Source organism: Trachemys scripta, chromosome 13 (assembly GCF_013100865.1).
Source record: "Trachemys scripta elegans isolate TJP31775 chromosome 13, CAS_Tse_1.0, whole genome shotgun sequence".
NCBI lineage: Eukaryota > Metazoa > Chordata > Testudines > Emydidae > Trachemys > Trachemys scripta.
In genome coordinates this window covers 9,678,891-9,695,466 of record NC_048310.1, presented here as the reverse complement: position 1 = coordinate 9,695,466, position 16,576 = coordinate 9,678,891, and the positions used below count along the sequence as shown (strand labels likewise).

At 42.3% G+C, this 16,576-nt stretch overlaps 1 protein-coding gene across 1 annotated transcript in view; it reads left to right on the top strand.

Moving 5' to 3' along the window:
* The window catches only part of ATP2C2 (ATPase secretory pathway Ca2+ transporting 2), a 45,805-nt gene that overhangs the window by 14,358 nt on the left and 14,871 nt on the right, over positions 1-16,576 (top strand). Inside the window, exons 2-14 of the mRNA XM_034788813.1 lie at positions 106-216; positions 1,909-2,025; positions 4,104-4,193; positions 4,530-4,565; positions 4,675-4,736; positions 7,327-7,435; positions 7,523-7,672; positions 7,781-7,849; positions 8,306-8,381; positions 8,599-8,665; positions 11,115-11,239; positions 14,600-14,697; positions 15,638-15,739. Of these exons, the coding sequence (XP_034644704.1) occupies positions 106-216; positions 1,909-2,025; positions 4,104-4,193; positions 4,530-4,565; positions 4,675-4,736; positions 7,327-7,435; positions 7,523-7,672; positions 7,781-7,849; positions 8,306-8,381; positions 8,599-8,665; positions 11,115-11,239; positions 14,600-14,697; positions 15,638-15,739 (1,212 nt within the window). The remainder of the gene's footprint in view (positions 1-105; positions 217-1,908; positions 2,026-4,103; positions 4,194-4,529; positions 4,566-4,674; positions 4,737-7,326; positions 7,436-7,522; positions 7,673-7,780; positions 7,850-8,305; positions 8,382-8,598; positions 8,666-11,114; positions 11,240-14,599; positions 14,698-15,637; positions 15,740-16,576) is intronic.

The following is a 16,576-nucleotide window of genomic DNA, read 5'->3' as shown; positions in this document are numbered from 1 at the left end:
AAGGAAAGAAAGAGGCCAGATAAAGGGAGGAACCAAAAAACTAATGAAATGACTGTACTAGCTAAGTTCTTCTTCCCTAACAGTTGCTTTATCTGTATTACTCAGAGAGATGAAGAACGGGCGCTGACAGCAACTGAACAAGAGAAAGAAGTGACCGCTCTGCCCCCCAAAGAAGCTTGCAAATGCCATAAAGAAGATTTGGCAAAAAGTTTACATGTAAGGCTCATTGCATAATGGATAACCGCACTTTGTGGAAATACAGACTCACCCCAATATCCCACATTATTTTACTCAGAGAGGGGACCAACCTGTGAAATTCATGTCTAGTTGTAGATGCAAACTTCCTCATGCATCTGGTGGGGTTCAGATCTGTCCTTTTCATTTGGGTGGTTTTCTGAGACTTAACAGTTGAATAATTGATTTACTTTGTTCTGATCAGTGATGATGGTGAGTTAAGTGAACTTCTGAACCGCAAATGACACACAGCACAGCACAGACCACTAACTGCTCTTGGTCCATCACCAATGGGTAGAGGATTTAGCACAGTTCTGCAAACTTACATGCAAGATGCACAGCTCTTCAGGTGTGACACTCTGTCCCAGCTCAGTTCAAGCAAACTTGTCATAAAATCTTAGTGCATGTAGGACACAGGACTGGAAGGGACCTGCTGGGTCATCCAGTCCAGTCCCTTGTTATTGCAAGCAACCCGGTCATGTAATCCCTTTCATAAATTTATCAAGCTCCATCTTAAAACTTGTTAGGTGGTTTGCCCCCACTATTCCTACTGGGAGCTGCTCCATGATGGTTAGGAACTACCTTCTGATTTCCTGCCTAAATTCATTCATGTCCAGTTTATACCCAGTTTACACTCATATGGCCCCATTTTCTTCCCTTAGTCCCACAGCATTCCTAGCATCTAAATCAATGATATTCATGTCATGGCTCTAGAACCATAGATGAGTCCCTGAAACATCACATAGGGCTATCCCTGGGCCTGGATCATGTGATTCACACATAGCTATGTGTAAGAGATGATGTGGGGAAAGCGCACACATACACCTCCCTGGAAGGAACATTGGATTGCATTCTGCCTCTGGAGGAATATTTTAAATACTCAATTTATATTACAGTTTGCAATGAGGAAAAACGAATCATATGCTGTAAGGAATATATACATGATCATATATGTATGGAAAGAATATGCTGGAGGATAGAAATCTAGGAAATGCTGATCTGCTAAAGCTAGGGACCAGGGAATATTGTAGTACTGAGTATTTTATCTAGTTTTTAATGTTTAGTTTGTTCTCTACTGCTGCCATCTCTCAAACTTGCAGACACAATTTATTTCCATGTTTATTTGTTCTTTTTTTATTTGGCAAAACATTGACTATTTTTTTTTGTGTGTTTCTACTGAACCTAGAAGTTAGTTATTTTCTTAGTTGATTTTTATTTTGTCATTCATCAAATGGCATCACAAATCTGGAAATTAGGGTGACCAGATGTCCCGATTTGATAGGGACGTTCCTGATATTTGGGGCTTTTTTTTATATGGGCTCCGATTACCCCCGACCCCATCCTGATTTTTCACACTTGCTGTCTGGTCACCCTACTGGAAATAGGATTTGTTAATGAATTTGTACTCCCTCTGCTGGATCTATGATAGTAGCTTCCAAAGATTTGTGGTTGGTACAAAAGCAGTGGTTCTCTTTTATTGTTGTTTTTCATGTCTGATCGTTCTGGATATTTGGTCAGTGTTGTACACCCCACACAGATAAATGAAAGCTGTAAGACTTGGTCAAATATTAGACCTGAACTTCTGGCCAAATTTATTTATTATTTTGAATGCAGCTTGATTGCATGATGCAGTTTTCCTGGATCATTTTACACTGATTTTTAACCTCCCGCCAGGTTGATTTACAAACTGGACTCTCGGAATTTTCTGTGCTACAACGCAGAATAACACATGGCTGGAATGAGTTTATCGTAGATAATACAGAACCAATATGGAAGAAATATCTAGACCAGGTAAGGATTACATGTGTAGCTATGGTGCAGCCCATTAAAAGGCGATTTCAAATTTCTGTGGTATGCAGTAGTACTCAACAGTGAGAAAATCTGTTCTGATTGGATCTGAGCACTTCCGTATATTAGAAATTGTATGGCTTTCTATGGCCCTGTCAAAGTTCGACTCAGGACTCAGTTTGTCAGACCACTCTGTTTTATTAGCACAGCGCTCTGCTAATAACACTCAGCTAATGTGAGCACCATGCAAGATTCAAACAGTCTTATTTATACAGATAAAAGGTGCAAACTAAACAAAGGGACAGAGAGAGCAAAATGGTAAAATTTGCCTGGGGCACAATAGGCATATCCTGCTTCCTTATAAACTCTTATCGATCTAAGGCTAATGCTTCACCAATCGCCCTTACATGGAGCAATTGATTAACAGTTAACGTCTGCTTTCCTGACACCTGGATTGCAGCATTTCTCATTTCTACTTAAAGGTACATACAGGATTCTTTCATTTATTCTATTTCTTTAATATAATTAATTTCACTTTCACAGCCCCAATCCAGCAATGAGCTCTTCATAGAGACACAGGGACCCACTGAGCCTGGGGGGAGATCATTGCAAGATCATGGTCCATATTTGTATTACATGGAGATAGATTTAAAGATCCACCCTTTTCTTAAAAGGCTGTACGCTGTGTATAAATCAAGAGCCTTACTATTCTTTGGACCAGCTGCAAAACAATAACAATATTGTTATTGAATAACAATATCCATTTCCTTCTCAGGCCAGTGATAAAAAATGACAGGTTGTATAAAGAAAGTGATAACTGGGACATATTCTGATTTCAGTTACGACACATTTCAGTGAATGAAACTGATGAGCACTAAATCTTCAGCAAGAAAGGATGAAGTTTAAAGCTCAGATGAAAGTTAACTTCAGCTCTTGTGCTAGTGTAATAAATGCAATATTGCGATATCACTTTGAAGATCGAGTGATTCAAATAATGCAAGAAACAAACTATAAGGGTGGGGTCTTTAATCTTATTCTTCCTAGGCTGAGTTATCCTTCATTAGGTGCACATGGAATCTCGTGTGTATTAACGGATCTCACAAGCTGAATGTAACTTTCGTCTGTGCCTTGGAGCTTTTACCAGAACAGGGATTATTTTTTGATAGAGATTTATTGTTTTGATTTTTCTTACTAATCTGTTTTGTCTTTGGTTTCACTTTAGATGGATCCTAAGGATTGTAAATTTTGTTTATTTTATTTAAGGGTTCATTTTTGTTTCACTGATTTCACCCCCCTCTACTTATTCAGTGTCCTTTAAGCAGCTTCATATAACCATCAGTAAATTTTCTAAGCTTGTTTCTAAAGCATTCTTTGCACCTAATTAAAAATGACACATTGGTGCTTTGCCCCTCACCTGCTTGACCCTTTTAACAAGGGATTTTCTTATGAGGGTACAGAATGGATTTTTTAGTACTGTCATGCTCTCTAACAACCCTTCAGTCTCCTTGGAAGTGTTACCTGCTGGAGTACACAATTCACACTCATAAATTCGAATGACCCGTAACATGCATTTTTAAATTTCACAATGGCCTGGCTCCTTTCACTTACTGTATTTTATGCATCTAGGCCCAATCTTTTGTTAAGAATGGGAACTAAGGACTTGAGTTTCACGACTGACTTCAATGAGAGCTGGCTCAAGCCCGAATTCCTCTAAGGTGTATCTTCAGAACCCATTGGGGGCGGGAAGAGTTTCTTTTCTTTATCTTACTTAACTCAATTACATCGCTTCCAGTGGTTACTAAGTGAGGTCAAGATTTTCACAAATCCATATTTAGATCCCTAAATAAGTGGCCAGATTTTCAAAAGACCCGAGCATCCAACAGTTCCTATTGATTTGCAAGAATGATGCAGTAGCACTAATTAAAGGAATTCTTTATCTCAATTACATGTTTCTTCTTATTTGTAAAGAAGTCAATCATTAAAATGTGTCATTAACAGGGAACTAATGAGCCTTATTTTTTTAAAATAAAATGTTTTTTTGAACCAAAATCTCTTATTTTATTTATTTATTTTATTTTTAGTTTAAGAATCCACTCATTCTATTGCTGCTGGCTTCTGCTTTAGTAAGTGTAATTACTAAAGAATATGAGGATGCTGTGAGTATTGCAGTGGTAAGTTATTCACCTGGAAGTGGAATCACATGGAAATTGAAGCTAGACAAATTCAGACAGGAAATAAGGTGTACAGTTTTAACAGTGAGCGCAATTAATCAGTGGATCAGGTTTATGGAGGATTCTCCATCATTGGCAATTTTTAAATTAAGATTGGATGGTTTTTCTAAAACAGCTGCTCTGGGAATTGTTTTGGGGAAGTTCTATGGCTTTTGGTCAGACTTAGATGCTCACAGTGGTCCCTTCTGGCCTTAGAATCTCAGAATCACCTGTAATGCAAGCACTGCATTAGCTGCAGTTAATATGCCTATGAATTTAATACCTCTTTCTCCTTAGGCAGTACTAATTGTGGTTACAGTGGCCTTCATTCAGGTATGTCCTAAGAATCCTTAACTTTGCAGCAGAGCTCTGCATCTCAGTTTATGGCCCATTTGGAGTAATCCTGCTTTTGTAACTTAGTTTTATGCTGCTCTCTCATAAGGAGTATCGCTCTGAAAAATCTTTGGAAGAGCTCAACAAACTAGTCCCCCCAGAATGCAACTGGTAAGTCATGCATAGGTATTTATTTTCTTTTAGTTCAGGTTGTGGAGGAAAAGCCAGTTAATGAAGGCAACAATTCTGATGCTTGTGCATGTAATGAATTGCTGATAACTGTCTCTGGATGGGGCATTTTACGGGTGTCCAGTTGGTAATACATTGCCTTAGTGCATGCGATTATATCACCCTCTTATGACTTGCCCTAGTGCTCACAGTTGCAGGAATTCTCCTTTAGCAGAGATGGCTGAAGTTCGTGTTTCGGTGCTTACGTTCCTGGATTTGAGCCCCGGTGATTAGCATGGGGTTTATATGTGATTAGCCAAAGGTTCCTTACATGTGATCCAAGGGACGAGCTAGCTTCAGTCAATAAGACTGAGAGTCCAGCTACACCTGCAAGTCAAATATTGGTTTCTGAGTTGTGCAGTAAACAAATTTTTGCCAGTGAGCATATGTAAATAACCATCAATCCCAGGTTGGCATTTGTGCCTGATGGGCTGAGAAATGATCCTACTATATTTGTTAGGCTTCCCAACCCCCACTAACGTGCCCTAGGGGGAAAAGTAGGATTTCTCATCCTATTTTATACACATCTATCTTATTTTCATTTCCTTTTTTTTTGGCCCTGTGACTGAATCCTTGAACTAATCCCCCCCCCCACCCCCGTGTACCATCTTTGCACCACTGCTGTCTGTAATATATATGTACTGAGTTGTACCAGCTGCCAGCGACCCCCCCCCCCATCCCCCAAGGATAAATCCATCATCTGGAAATTCCTGAAGTGTAAGGATGGCCCAGACATGTCCCCTTTTCCTTGGATGCAACCCCCCTAAACTGGAATCTGGAGGGACTGGCAAAGGAGTCACTAAGGCACGTTTACACTATCTGATGATTCCCCAGAACAGGGAGAATCCCCCACTGGCCATATTCTCTGGCATTAGGGTACCTTTGCCCTGGGAGACTCACAAAAAGCAACTCTAATGGATTGAAGGACCTGGCCCATTGGTGTGCATATTAGGAATTTGCATACACCCAAGTAAATCTCACCCTCAGAGATGTTCCAATAAGCTTCTTTCACAGACTAGACTCCTTCCTAGTCTGGGCCCAGTCCTTTCCCCTGGTATAGTCCCCATTAGTTCCAGCAGGCATTTTAGTTGAAAAGCAAGGGCTTTCTCATGACTGGGAACACCCTTGTTCTGCTCCATCCCCCTTTATAGCTTTGGCATAAGGCGGGAATCCTTTGTCTCTCTGGGTCCCCACCCCGCCTTCTAAATGGAAAAGCACCAGGTTTAAGATGGGTTCCAGTATCATGTGACGTGTTCACATGTCCTGTGAGACCCCAGTCTCCATTTTCTAAAGGGCTGGCCCACACGTACCCTGGAAGGTTTGCAAATAAACAGCCATTTACAACCAATTGTCCTAGTCAATGGGAGCCATCAAGATTTTAAACTACCATTCATGGCCAACATTTTGCATAATTACAATAGGACCCCAGAGTTACACTTCATTTTTCTAGCTTCAGATACAAGAATGATACATTCATACAAATAGGATGAATATATTCAGTAGGTTATAACCTTTGTAATGATACCTTACAAGAGACCTTTTGCATAAAGCAGGGGTCAGCAACGTTCGGCACACGGCTCACCAGGGTAAGCACTCTAGCGGGCCGGGCCAGTTTATTTACCTGCTGACGCGGCAGGTTCGGCCGATCACGGCCCCCACTGGCCGCGGTTCGCCGTCCTGGGCCAATGGGGTGGCGGGAAGCCGTGGCCAGCACATCCCTAGGCCCGCGCCGCTTCTCGCCACCCCCATTGGCCCGGGACAGCGAACCATGGCCAGTGGGGGCCGTGATCGGCCGAACCTGCCGCGTCAGCAGGTAAATAAACTGGCCCGGCCCGCTAGGGTGCTTACCCTGGTGAGCCGCGTGCCGAACGTTGCCGACCCCTGGCATAAAGCATATTCCAGTTACATCATATTCACATTCATAAAGCATATGGAGTGCAACATCATACTTGTGTCTTTCATACTTTGAAAATCAGCTCTGTCATGACCAATACAAATAAATGGATCATACTGAGGTTATAATTATTGTGTCAAAAACGAGGCGTGGCCTTTTCTACTTCAATGGTCCTAGAACTTTGTACCTTACAAATACTCTGGTTACCTTTGCCTATTTCCTCCAATGAATTTCACAGAGTGGGCACCTAATCTTTTCAAAGGTGAACATTTAGTACAACAACATGGAAAAACACCAATTCAGTAATTCTACCTTTAAACAGCTTGCCAAGTATGATAGTTCCTTGCATCAGCCTGTAAGCAGTCTTTAAAGTTCAAACAGGGGGGAAAGCACTCCAATTCAGGATATTCAGGTTAAATGTACGTTATTACTGAAATCTAAAGCTTCTATAATCCACCCTTGTGTTTGTGCATTAAAACTAAATTTGGGGTAGGAATATAATCTCCTTTCCTCATTCTTAGTTAGATGATAAACTCTTATTTAGATCAGAATATCTCTGGGGCAAGGACCTGCTCCTTATATTTGCCTAGCATGCTGTTTGGCCTATTTAAATAGTATCATTTTCTCAATGCAATGCAGCATAAGGGAAGGAAAACTGCAGCATCTTCTCGCCCGAGACCTGGTCCCAGGAGACATTGTGTGTCTTTCTATTGGAGACAGGGTTCCTGCAGATATCAGACTGATAGAGGTAAACACCAGCTCACACATAAACGATAACATCGATTTGCTTGTCTATATTGTGATAAAGGCTCCACGGAGTTACATTTTTAATTAGGTTACAGACCTGTTGGTGGACGAATCCAGTTTTACCGGAGAAGCTGAGCCTTGCAGTAAGACAGATGATCCCTTACTGGAAGCTGGAGACCTAACAACGCTGAGTAATGTTGTTTTCATGGGAACACTGGTGCGATATGGGAAGGGAAAAGTGAGTCCTATATACTCTCCATATCATCCACCTCTAGACAATAGCTAGAGAAGCTTTTAAGTAAGGTCACTATTTTGCATGATTCTCATTGCTATTTTCCTAATCCAGGGGATAGTTATCGGAACTGGCGAAAACTCACAGTTTGGAGAGGTGTTTAAATTGATGCAAGCGGAAGAGGTAAGGGACAAGAATTCTGTTTGTTTTGTTGGTACAGAGCTGTGTGGTACTGTCGTGGGACCCGAGTCTCCATATTGTTACTCAAATACTGGAGGTCAAAGGGCTGTTTGTAGGGAAGGTGGTCATGAGCTACAGGCATTGCAGTAGGATTTAAGAGAGCTGGGTTCAAGTCCACAAACTTTGGTGTCCTTGGGCATGTCATTTATTCTTTCTATGCCTCAGGTCCCCATCTGTGAACTGACTAATGCTTCTGTCTTGTCTATTGAGATGATAAACTCTTTAATGGGCATTTTTCTCGCACTGTGTATATGGTGTACAGTGCCTGCAGAATAAGCCCCCGATCTCAGTTTAGGGTTGCTCCAGTGATAATAATTATGGCTGTATTTCTTGTCACTGATTCTACTCACGCACCTCATTTTACATAACAGAAACCAATTTTTCTCTTCACATTTCCAGACCCCTAAAACGCCTCTACAGAAAAGCATGGATAAACTGGGGAAACAACTTACCCTTTTCTCCTTTTGCATCATTGGTGAGTTTGCCCGAAGGCTCTGTATAAACTATGATGCATTCCATTATGAATGTATTCCCGTGTCCCTGAAGCAACTTTTTCGAAAGGGCCCTTTCATGTAGAGTGCCTTCATTTTTGAGTGTCTGGCCTGCAATGCCTTGAGATGAGAAATCTCTTGAAATCCCTCACAGATCCTTAACTTCCATTTTTTCAACTGGCTTTTCCTCCCCTCTCCTAGGTTTAATAATGCTGATTGGCTGGTTGCAAGGAAAGCATCTTCTCAGTATGTTCACTATTGGAGTGAGGTGAGAATTGGAAAGAACTCTTTTATTATTACAGTGAAACATGTCCCGCTGAGTGGTTGCATTTAAGAGGTTGCTTGAAATAATGGAGGGCACTTCTTTCTGTGGGGAAAAAAAACTCAATACTTGTGTTAGTCTCTTAATATGTGGCTTGGTTCTGCACCACAGAAGCTAATGGGAGTTTTACCATTGATTTCTGTGAATATAGAATCTGTCCTTACTATTCATTTAATGACAAATGAAGGAACAAAACAAAGCTTGAGGTTTTTTTTATTTTTATTTTATTTTATTTTGGGGGGGGAGAAACAAACTGGTGCATAATTTCACTAATGTCCAAATTCTGCCATGAACATATTTCCACTGAGCAGTGCCTTGGAAGACATCCTCATAAGCATAGCCTTCCCTACCTTGATCCTTGCCATAAAAGTCCTGCAACGTCTTAGAAGGCAGCAATTTTAAAACAAACACAAGCAAACACTTCTTCACACAATGTACAGTCAACCTGTGGAACTCATTGCCAGGGGATGTTGTGAAGACCAAAAGTATAACTGGGTTCAACAAAGAATTAGATAAGTTCATGGAGGATATGCCCATCGATGGCTATTCAGCCAAGATGATCAGGGATACAACCCCGTGTTCTGGTTGTCCCTAATCCTCCAACTGCCAGAAGATGGGACTGGATGACAGGGGATGGACCACTCAAAATTGCCTTGTTCTGTTCATTCTCTCTGAAGCATCTGGCACTGGCCACTGTCTGAGACAGGATACTGGCCTAGATAGAACATAGGTCTGACCCAGTATGGCCATTGTTCTAGTCTTGTGTCTATGCTATAAATTAAGAGGAATATTACATCTGCAAATATTCGCCCATCTCTGACGTGTTTATAAAGCCAGGAATATTGCATTTATACCTGACACATGGAAATCCATGCACAACCCCTTAATCAAATACTATAAACCATCTGTTTGAGTAATATTTGGAAAATGTATCCTTAAGTGTTGCCATAGCTCTAAGATTATTCATTATCTAGCACTGTGTGGAAATAAAAATATGGATGGAGGACAGCATGGAAGAAACTAAAGTAGTTCGGTTTCATACTCACAATGGCTAGGGGGACATTGATGACAAAGGAGAAAAGAGTTTGTCAGCATTTCTTGCCTAAGAATTTCAAAGGTGCTGAAACACAAAGCTCCAACTGGCTCCAGTTGGGGCTGAATCTGGGTCTACTACATCCCAAGCCAGTGGGTCTGACCACCAGTTTATTGGCTATTCTGGGGTCTTTTGCTCTCATTTTTTTGTGAAAAAATTTCCAAAGGTCTCAGTTTCACTCCTTATCTAAATGAAAACAAATTTCAAAGTTCCAACATTTTCCGCAAAATGGAATGGTTGCTTTCTGGCCAGCCTCAGTACTAATCACCCCAGAAAACTGAGCCTGCCCGAGTTGTCTGCAATTTGACACCCGGAAATTCAGGCAATTAAAATCAGTAGTCACTTTTGCAAATGTTTGCCTTAACCTATGTTTTAATCCTGAGTTAGTTTTTATGTTTAATATAAACATTTATTGCCTTATAACAGCAGATATCCTTTATGACCCATTCGTACCTGCCTACAGAACAACAGAGGGTTATAAAATGATTGTCAGTTTATATTTTCTCTGGCATAACTGTGCACAGTGCCAGATGCCAGTCTGGTTTACTAGGGCTATGTCTACACTGCTGCGGTAAGTCAACCTACGCTACACAACTCCAGCTACATGAATAATGTAGCTGGAGTCAACATACCTTAGGTCGAGTTACCGCGTGGTCTACACCACGGGGGGGTTGATGGAAGAAATTCTCCCGTTGACTTACCTTATTCTTCTCATCATGGATAGAATACAGGGGTCGACTGTAGAGCTATCTGCTGTCAATTTGGTGGGTCTTCACTAGACCTGCTAAATCAACTGCCGGTGGATCGATCTCAGAGCGTCGATCCCGGCTGTAGTGTAGACATAGCCTACGGCACCAAGAGATCATTTGGGAGTCCAGGCTGCTCAGAATAGAATTAACTCTCCGAGAATAGCTTTGATGCATCAAGGAGAGGGGGTCAGTGGGTATGATTGAACATGCTGCCAAGCAAGGTTGAACCTTTATCTTCAGAGATTAAAAATCCCAAATTCCCAGATGTAAGGAAATTGCCTGGGATAGTTCATGTTCAAAATTGTGCTCACTCTTCAGACTCATTTAAATGGAGAAGGACATGTAGAGGATTATTGTACATTATGTATTGGGAATTCGAGCTGTTAATATTCAACTGTCACAAGATTTCCATTCCAGACCACCATATTCGAGAGGACATTCATGCCTTTTGGAAATGCTTATTTGCCATGTTCGAGTGTATGCTCGGGTGCAGCGGCTTGTGGTGTGACACATTGTAACTGGAAACCTATTCTTTTGTGATACTGCAACCCAGCCTGGCTGTGGCTGCCATCCCAGAGGGGCTGCCCATTGTGGTCACAGTGACGCTGGTGCTGGGCGTTCTAAGGATGGCGAAGAAAAGAGTGATTGTGAAGAAGCTTCCCATAGTAGAAACTCTAGGTAAGGCTGATGATGGTCACACCAAAACAAAGCCATGTATTCATGTCCAGTCAATACAAATCTGCAACTAAATTGGCTACTAGCTTGCTTAGATAACCCAGGGGACTGGTGTTGTGATTTGAACCAAGGGCTGGAGCAACCCCATAACCCAAATTCTTTAAAATTGTCTCTCTTCCTCTTCACCCCCCACCATGTTCTTCATCCTCTTCCTTTAGTCCCAAGGGCCACTAACGTGGTATACCAGGAACACTGCCGAGATCAAAAGGCTAATGTGCTGTGGTAACCCTTTCTTTCCATGGAATTGCTGTCCCTGACCAGCTGTTCTCTCCTCCTAAGACCTACCTATCTTGCTCATGGACCCAGGCCTGCCTCTTCACTTCCGTCCCACTCTGTTGGTCCATATGCTTCTCCTGTCCTGTACCTGGCTGGAAGGCAGCTGCTGCCCCTGCACTAGAGCAACTGGCACAATGGTATAGGCCAACTCACCTGCTGTTCTTCCCTGTCTACCTGCCCACCTCACTGATACTCCTCTGCCTCCTCTTCACATTGGCACCCCCAAAATCACTGTCTCCTAGTAGCGTCCCTGGCCCTGTGGGTTAGTATGGAGCATTGCATAGGGGGAAACAGAGATTTCCTTTATTGAGCACCCCTCTAAATGCTGATGATGGAATGCATTTAACTACAAGGGTCTAGAAGCACAAGACAGCATCATGCAGCTTCACCTGGCTACTGGGGAGCCTTACCCGGCATTTATGACACAGATATAACTCCCATTGACTGAGGAACACGGAACATAGGACTGTGAGGGACCTCCTGGCTCTCTGAGTCCAGTCCCCGGCTATCACAGGCAACCCTGTCTCATAATCCCATTTATAAATGTATCAAGTTCCATCTTAAAACAAGTTAGGTGGTTTGCCTCCTCTACTTGCATTGAAAGGCTGTTCTAGTACCTCACTCCTCTGATGGTAAAAAATCTTCTAATTTCCAGCCTAAATTTATTCATGTCCAGTTTAGCCCCATTTGTTCTTCTGCCAACATTGTCCTTAGCGTAAATGGTTCTTCTCTCTCCCTGGTGTTTATCTCCCTGCTATTGAAAGCAATTATAATAATTAATGGAGATATCCTATCTCCTAGAGCTGGAAGAGAGCTTGAAAGGTCATTGAGTCCAGCCTCCTGCCTTCACTAGCAAGTACTGATTTTACCCCACATCCCAAGTGGCCCCTTCAAGGATTGAACTCACAATCCTGGGTTTAGGAGGCCAATGCTCAAACCACTGAGCTATCCCTCCCCCAAATTGTGTTCCTTTTTGCCCTTGTTAGGTCTCCAGGATCAGGGACCTTGTTTGCTAAGCAACAACAGAGTCCTCTCACGCTTTTCTCCATCTTATCTGCACTGACTCTAACGCCAGGACATGTGGAGCTGCCTGCCCCAACCTCATAAAGAATTGATTGGATTCTAAAAGTGCCAGCCCTAAATGTGCCTTTTCAGACAATAACTAGGGCCTTTGTGATAATATCCAAGCATTACAAGGAGCAACGTTCTCCTACTTGTTAATGACACAAGTCCACAAAACATTTGTAAAGAGCATTTGTCCTTCATTCAACTTTTTATTTAATTCTGTAAATAATTAAATTCAGACTAATTAAAGATAATGATTTGCTCTGCACTAATCCTTCAAAATTGCAATTAACTTAATCACAGGCCAATCTGTTTTCTTCTGTCTGGGTTCTTATACGGCCCTCGTCATCATCACCATATCTGAGCTCAACCCTTTTTGCCACCTCCAATGGAAATGATTCCGTCCATTTAAGTGACTAAAATTAGAGGACCTGATTTTCCTTTACATTAAAGCCTCTTTGTACTGTGGTAGCAGTGTAAACTGGCCCTAAAATGGGCATCAGTCTAATTCACTCCTACTCTAACTCTGCTTCAATTGTCAGTGCAGTGCAAAGAGGCATTAGTGTAAATGAGAATCAGGTCCAGAATTTGTGTTGAATTGTATTGTATTTGTATTGAATGTTTTATTATTTCAAAGCAGAGTTTGAATGTGGAATTGCTTCTCTCAGCATCCTATCTGCCTTAGGGACTCTTATGGCCCCCATTATTGTCATAACTAATCACCTCACAATCTTCAATGTATTTATCTTCCCAACAACCTTGTGAGGTAGGGAACAGCTTTTATTCCCATTGTACAAATAGGGAACTGAGGCCTGGTCTACACTGGGGGGGGATCAACCTAAGATATGCAACTTCAGCTACGAGAATAGCGTAGCTGAAGTTGACGTATCTTAGGTCGACTTACCTCGCGTCCTCATGGCTCAGGGTCGACTGCCGCTGCTCCCCCATTGACTCTGCTTCCGTTTCTCACCACAGTGGAGTACAGGAGTCGACGGCAGAGCAATCGGGGATCGATTTATCGCGTTTACACTAGACGCGATAAATCGAATAGATCGATCACCACCTGGCGATCCAGCGGGTAGTGTAGACATACCCTGAGACACAGAGGGTATGTCTAGACTGCACCAAAACACCCGTAGATGGCCCACGTCTGCTGACAAAGACTTAAGGGGATTGGGTGGTAGGGATATAAAATTGTTGTGTAGCTCTCCAAGCTCAGACATTTAAACTGCAATTTTATAGCCCACAACCCGGGCCCTGCAAGCCTGAGATAGCTGAGTCAGGCCAGCTGTGGATGTTTTATTGCAGTGTAGACATACCCTATGAGGTTAAATGACTTGCCCAAGGTCCCATAAAAAGTTTGTGGTGGAGCAGGGTCTTGAACCCATCTTGACCCAAAACAAAAATAGGTGTCATTGGGAACCCCCTTGCACCATTGTCCAAGAGAATGATGAACTGTTGAGTGAGTCTTTGGGTGCCTGGGCACCCACTGTCTCATCATCGGTCTCAGGCTGCTAGGATTTTATCTTTTTTTCCCATATTTCCTCCCAGCTTGTCAGTCATGACCTTGCAGCTCTGAGAAACTGATCGCTTCCTCAGAAATTAACACCTTCTCTGAACCATGCAACATGTGATGTTCAAGAGTGATGGAACCTTCCTTCCAACAGCTGTCTCCTACCAGATCCCAAACCCAAATCAGATACATGGTAGCGCAATGCCTTATCAAGCCACGGGAGAGGCACAAACATGTTTGCACTGGTTTTCTCTTAGTCCTTAATGAGGGGTTAGAAAACTCACCCAGCTTTTTGTATTTTGTTCTTTCTCTCACATAGATCTTTGCCGGTAACGGCTCATGTTTGTAACGTACAAGTAACACGTTATAACATTTCTATGGCATCTAATCTAGTTGCTCATTTGCACATTGTATTAGCTCTGATTAAAACCAAATGTTCCTCCCATCAGGTTGCTGCAATGTCATCTGTTCAGATAAGACAGGGACTTTGACAGCCAATGAGATGACAGTAACTCAGCTAGTAACCTCAGATGGATTCCAGGCAGAGGTATGGTCCATGAAATTATATAAACTTCATCATTCAAGCCCACAAAAGATTGCTCAAATTCCAGTCCTGGACATCCATCCGTCTCAGTTCTTTGCATGGTCAATGCCTATATAAGTTGTTTTTATATTAGACTACGGGCTTATTCCTTGTGCATTTGAAGTTCCCGCTGGCATGAATGGGAGAGTGGGGTGTTGAAGGAATGCTGAATGAGGCCCCATCGTCACAGAAGCTGCTCGTGCAAAGTGAGCATGCTGTACTTGAAAGAGCGTGTTTGAAATCACATATGCTTTGCACACAAAGCTCCCAGAAATATCATGAGCATAAATACAAATGTTAGAATATTTAGTCGGTCCTGCCACCAGTGCTAATGCTGCTGTTGGCATTTCGAGCAGAAACATTTTCAACATTTTCAACCAATTTCTAGCAGGTTGACTTGATCCTCCCTTTATTTATTTATTTTATAGCCATGGGGCCTGATTAGCCATGGCCTTACATGTTGTCATCACACCAATGCATAGTGAGTGTAAACTACTACCATATAAGACAGTGGAGAGTCGCACCTTCAACAATCAATAATCATAAAACAGGAGCATAGGTTAGTATATTGTATTTGAGCTAGCAAATCTAACATAGCTGCACCTAACTAAGAATTTGGCCCATTGATTGAACTGTACCCAGGATGAACAAATAGGACTGAAATACGGCAAAGTGAGTTTTCTCGTCCCTAAATAGTACTGCACTTTGATTATTACAGTATTTGCAACCTTAGCTATAAATATTGCTCCCAGCAAAACACATTAATCCCAGCATGCCTTGAAAATAGATCAGAAATGTCCCCAGAGGAGGTGTGCTGTATAAGGAGAAAATATTGATAGTCATATATTTCAGCTAGACGCTGGGAAATTTTATGTATGTACCTTCCAAATTTATTTCCCCCTAGGTGAGCGGGGTTGGATTCAGTGGGAAAGGAAGTGTATGTCTGTTACCATCAAAGGAAGTGATTAAGGAATTTTCCAATGTCTCAGTAGGAAAGCTAGTGGAGGTAAGTATAAAATATGAATCAAACTACTCCATTGTCACTCGATTATAATTTATGATGCTCTCCTTGTACGATGAATGTTACTGAAACTGCACTTTTTATTGACTCTAATTGAACCTGTCCTTGCTATAGCAAGAGGACCTAAAGAAGGGTTTTGTGCAGTTATTATATCAGACATGACCATGATTTACAGCAGGTGACAATCATCAGAAATATCTAGGGAGAGGCCAGAGACATTGGCTTGCAGAAATGCTGTGCAGTTTTGGATGAGAGTTTGTGCAGGGGTGATGCATAGAGCAAGGAACAATTAACATTATACGTTTTTGTTTGTATAGAGTAGCTACAATTCCAAAATACAGCCAGCTGGTTAGGCAGAATCTGCATTGGTTTCAAAGGGTCCTGGGGATCTGATTTTCATAGACACGCATGTGCAATTTTACTACTAATTTTGCACACACCATTGTATGCGGAAATCAGATACTTGCATGTGCAAATGGCCTGAACTGGAAGCTCAGATTTAATCGCCTTTCAATTTTGGGAAGGGTTAGATCCAAAGCCACCCCTCAGATTTATATTGCATGCAGGGCCGGCTCCAGGCACCAGCCAACCAAGCACGTGCTTGGGGCGGCACCTTGTAAGGGGCGGCCAATCTTCGGATGGCGGAGCGGCGCTCAGGGTTTTTTTTTTTTTTTTTTTTTTTTTTGGTTCGGCAGGATGGCACTCTGGAGGGTTGTTTGTTTCGGCGGGGCGGCACGGCGCTCGGGGGGGTTGTTTCAGCGGGGCAGGGTGGCGCTCGGGGGGGTTGTTTCGGCAGGGTGGGGCAGGGCGGCGCTCGGAGGG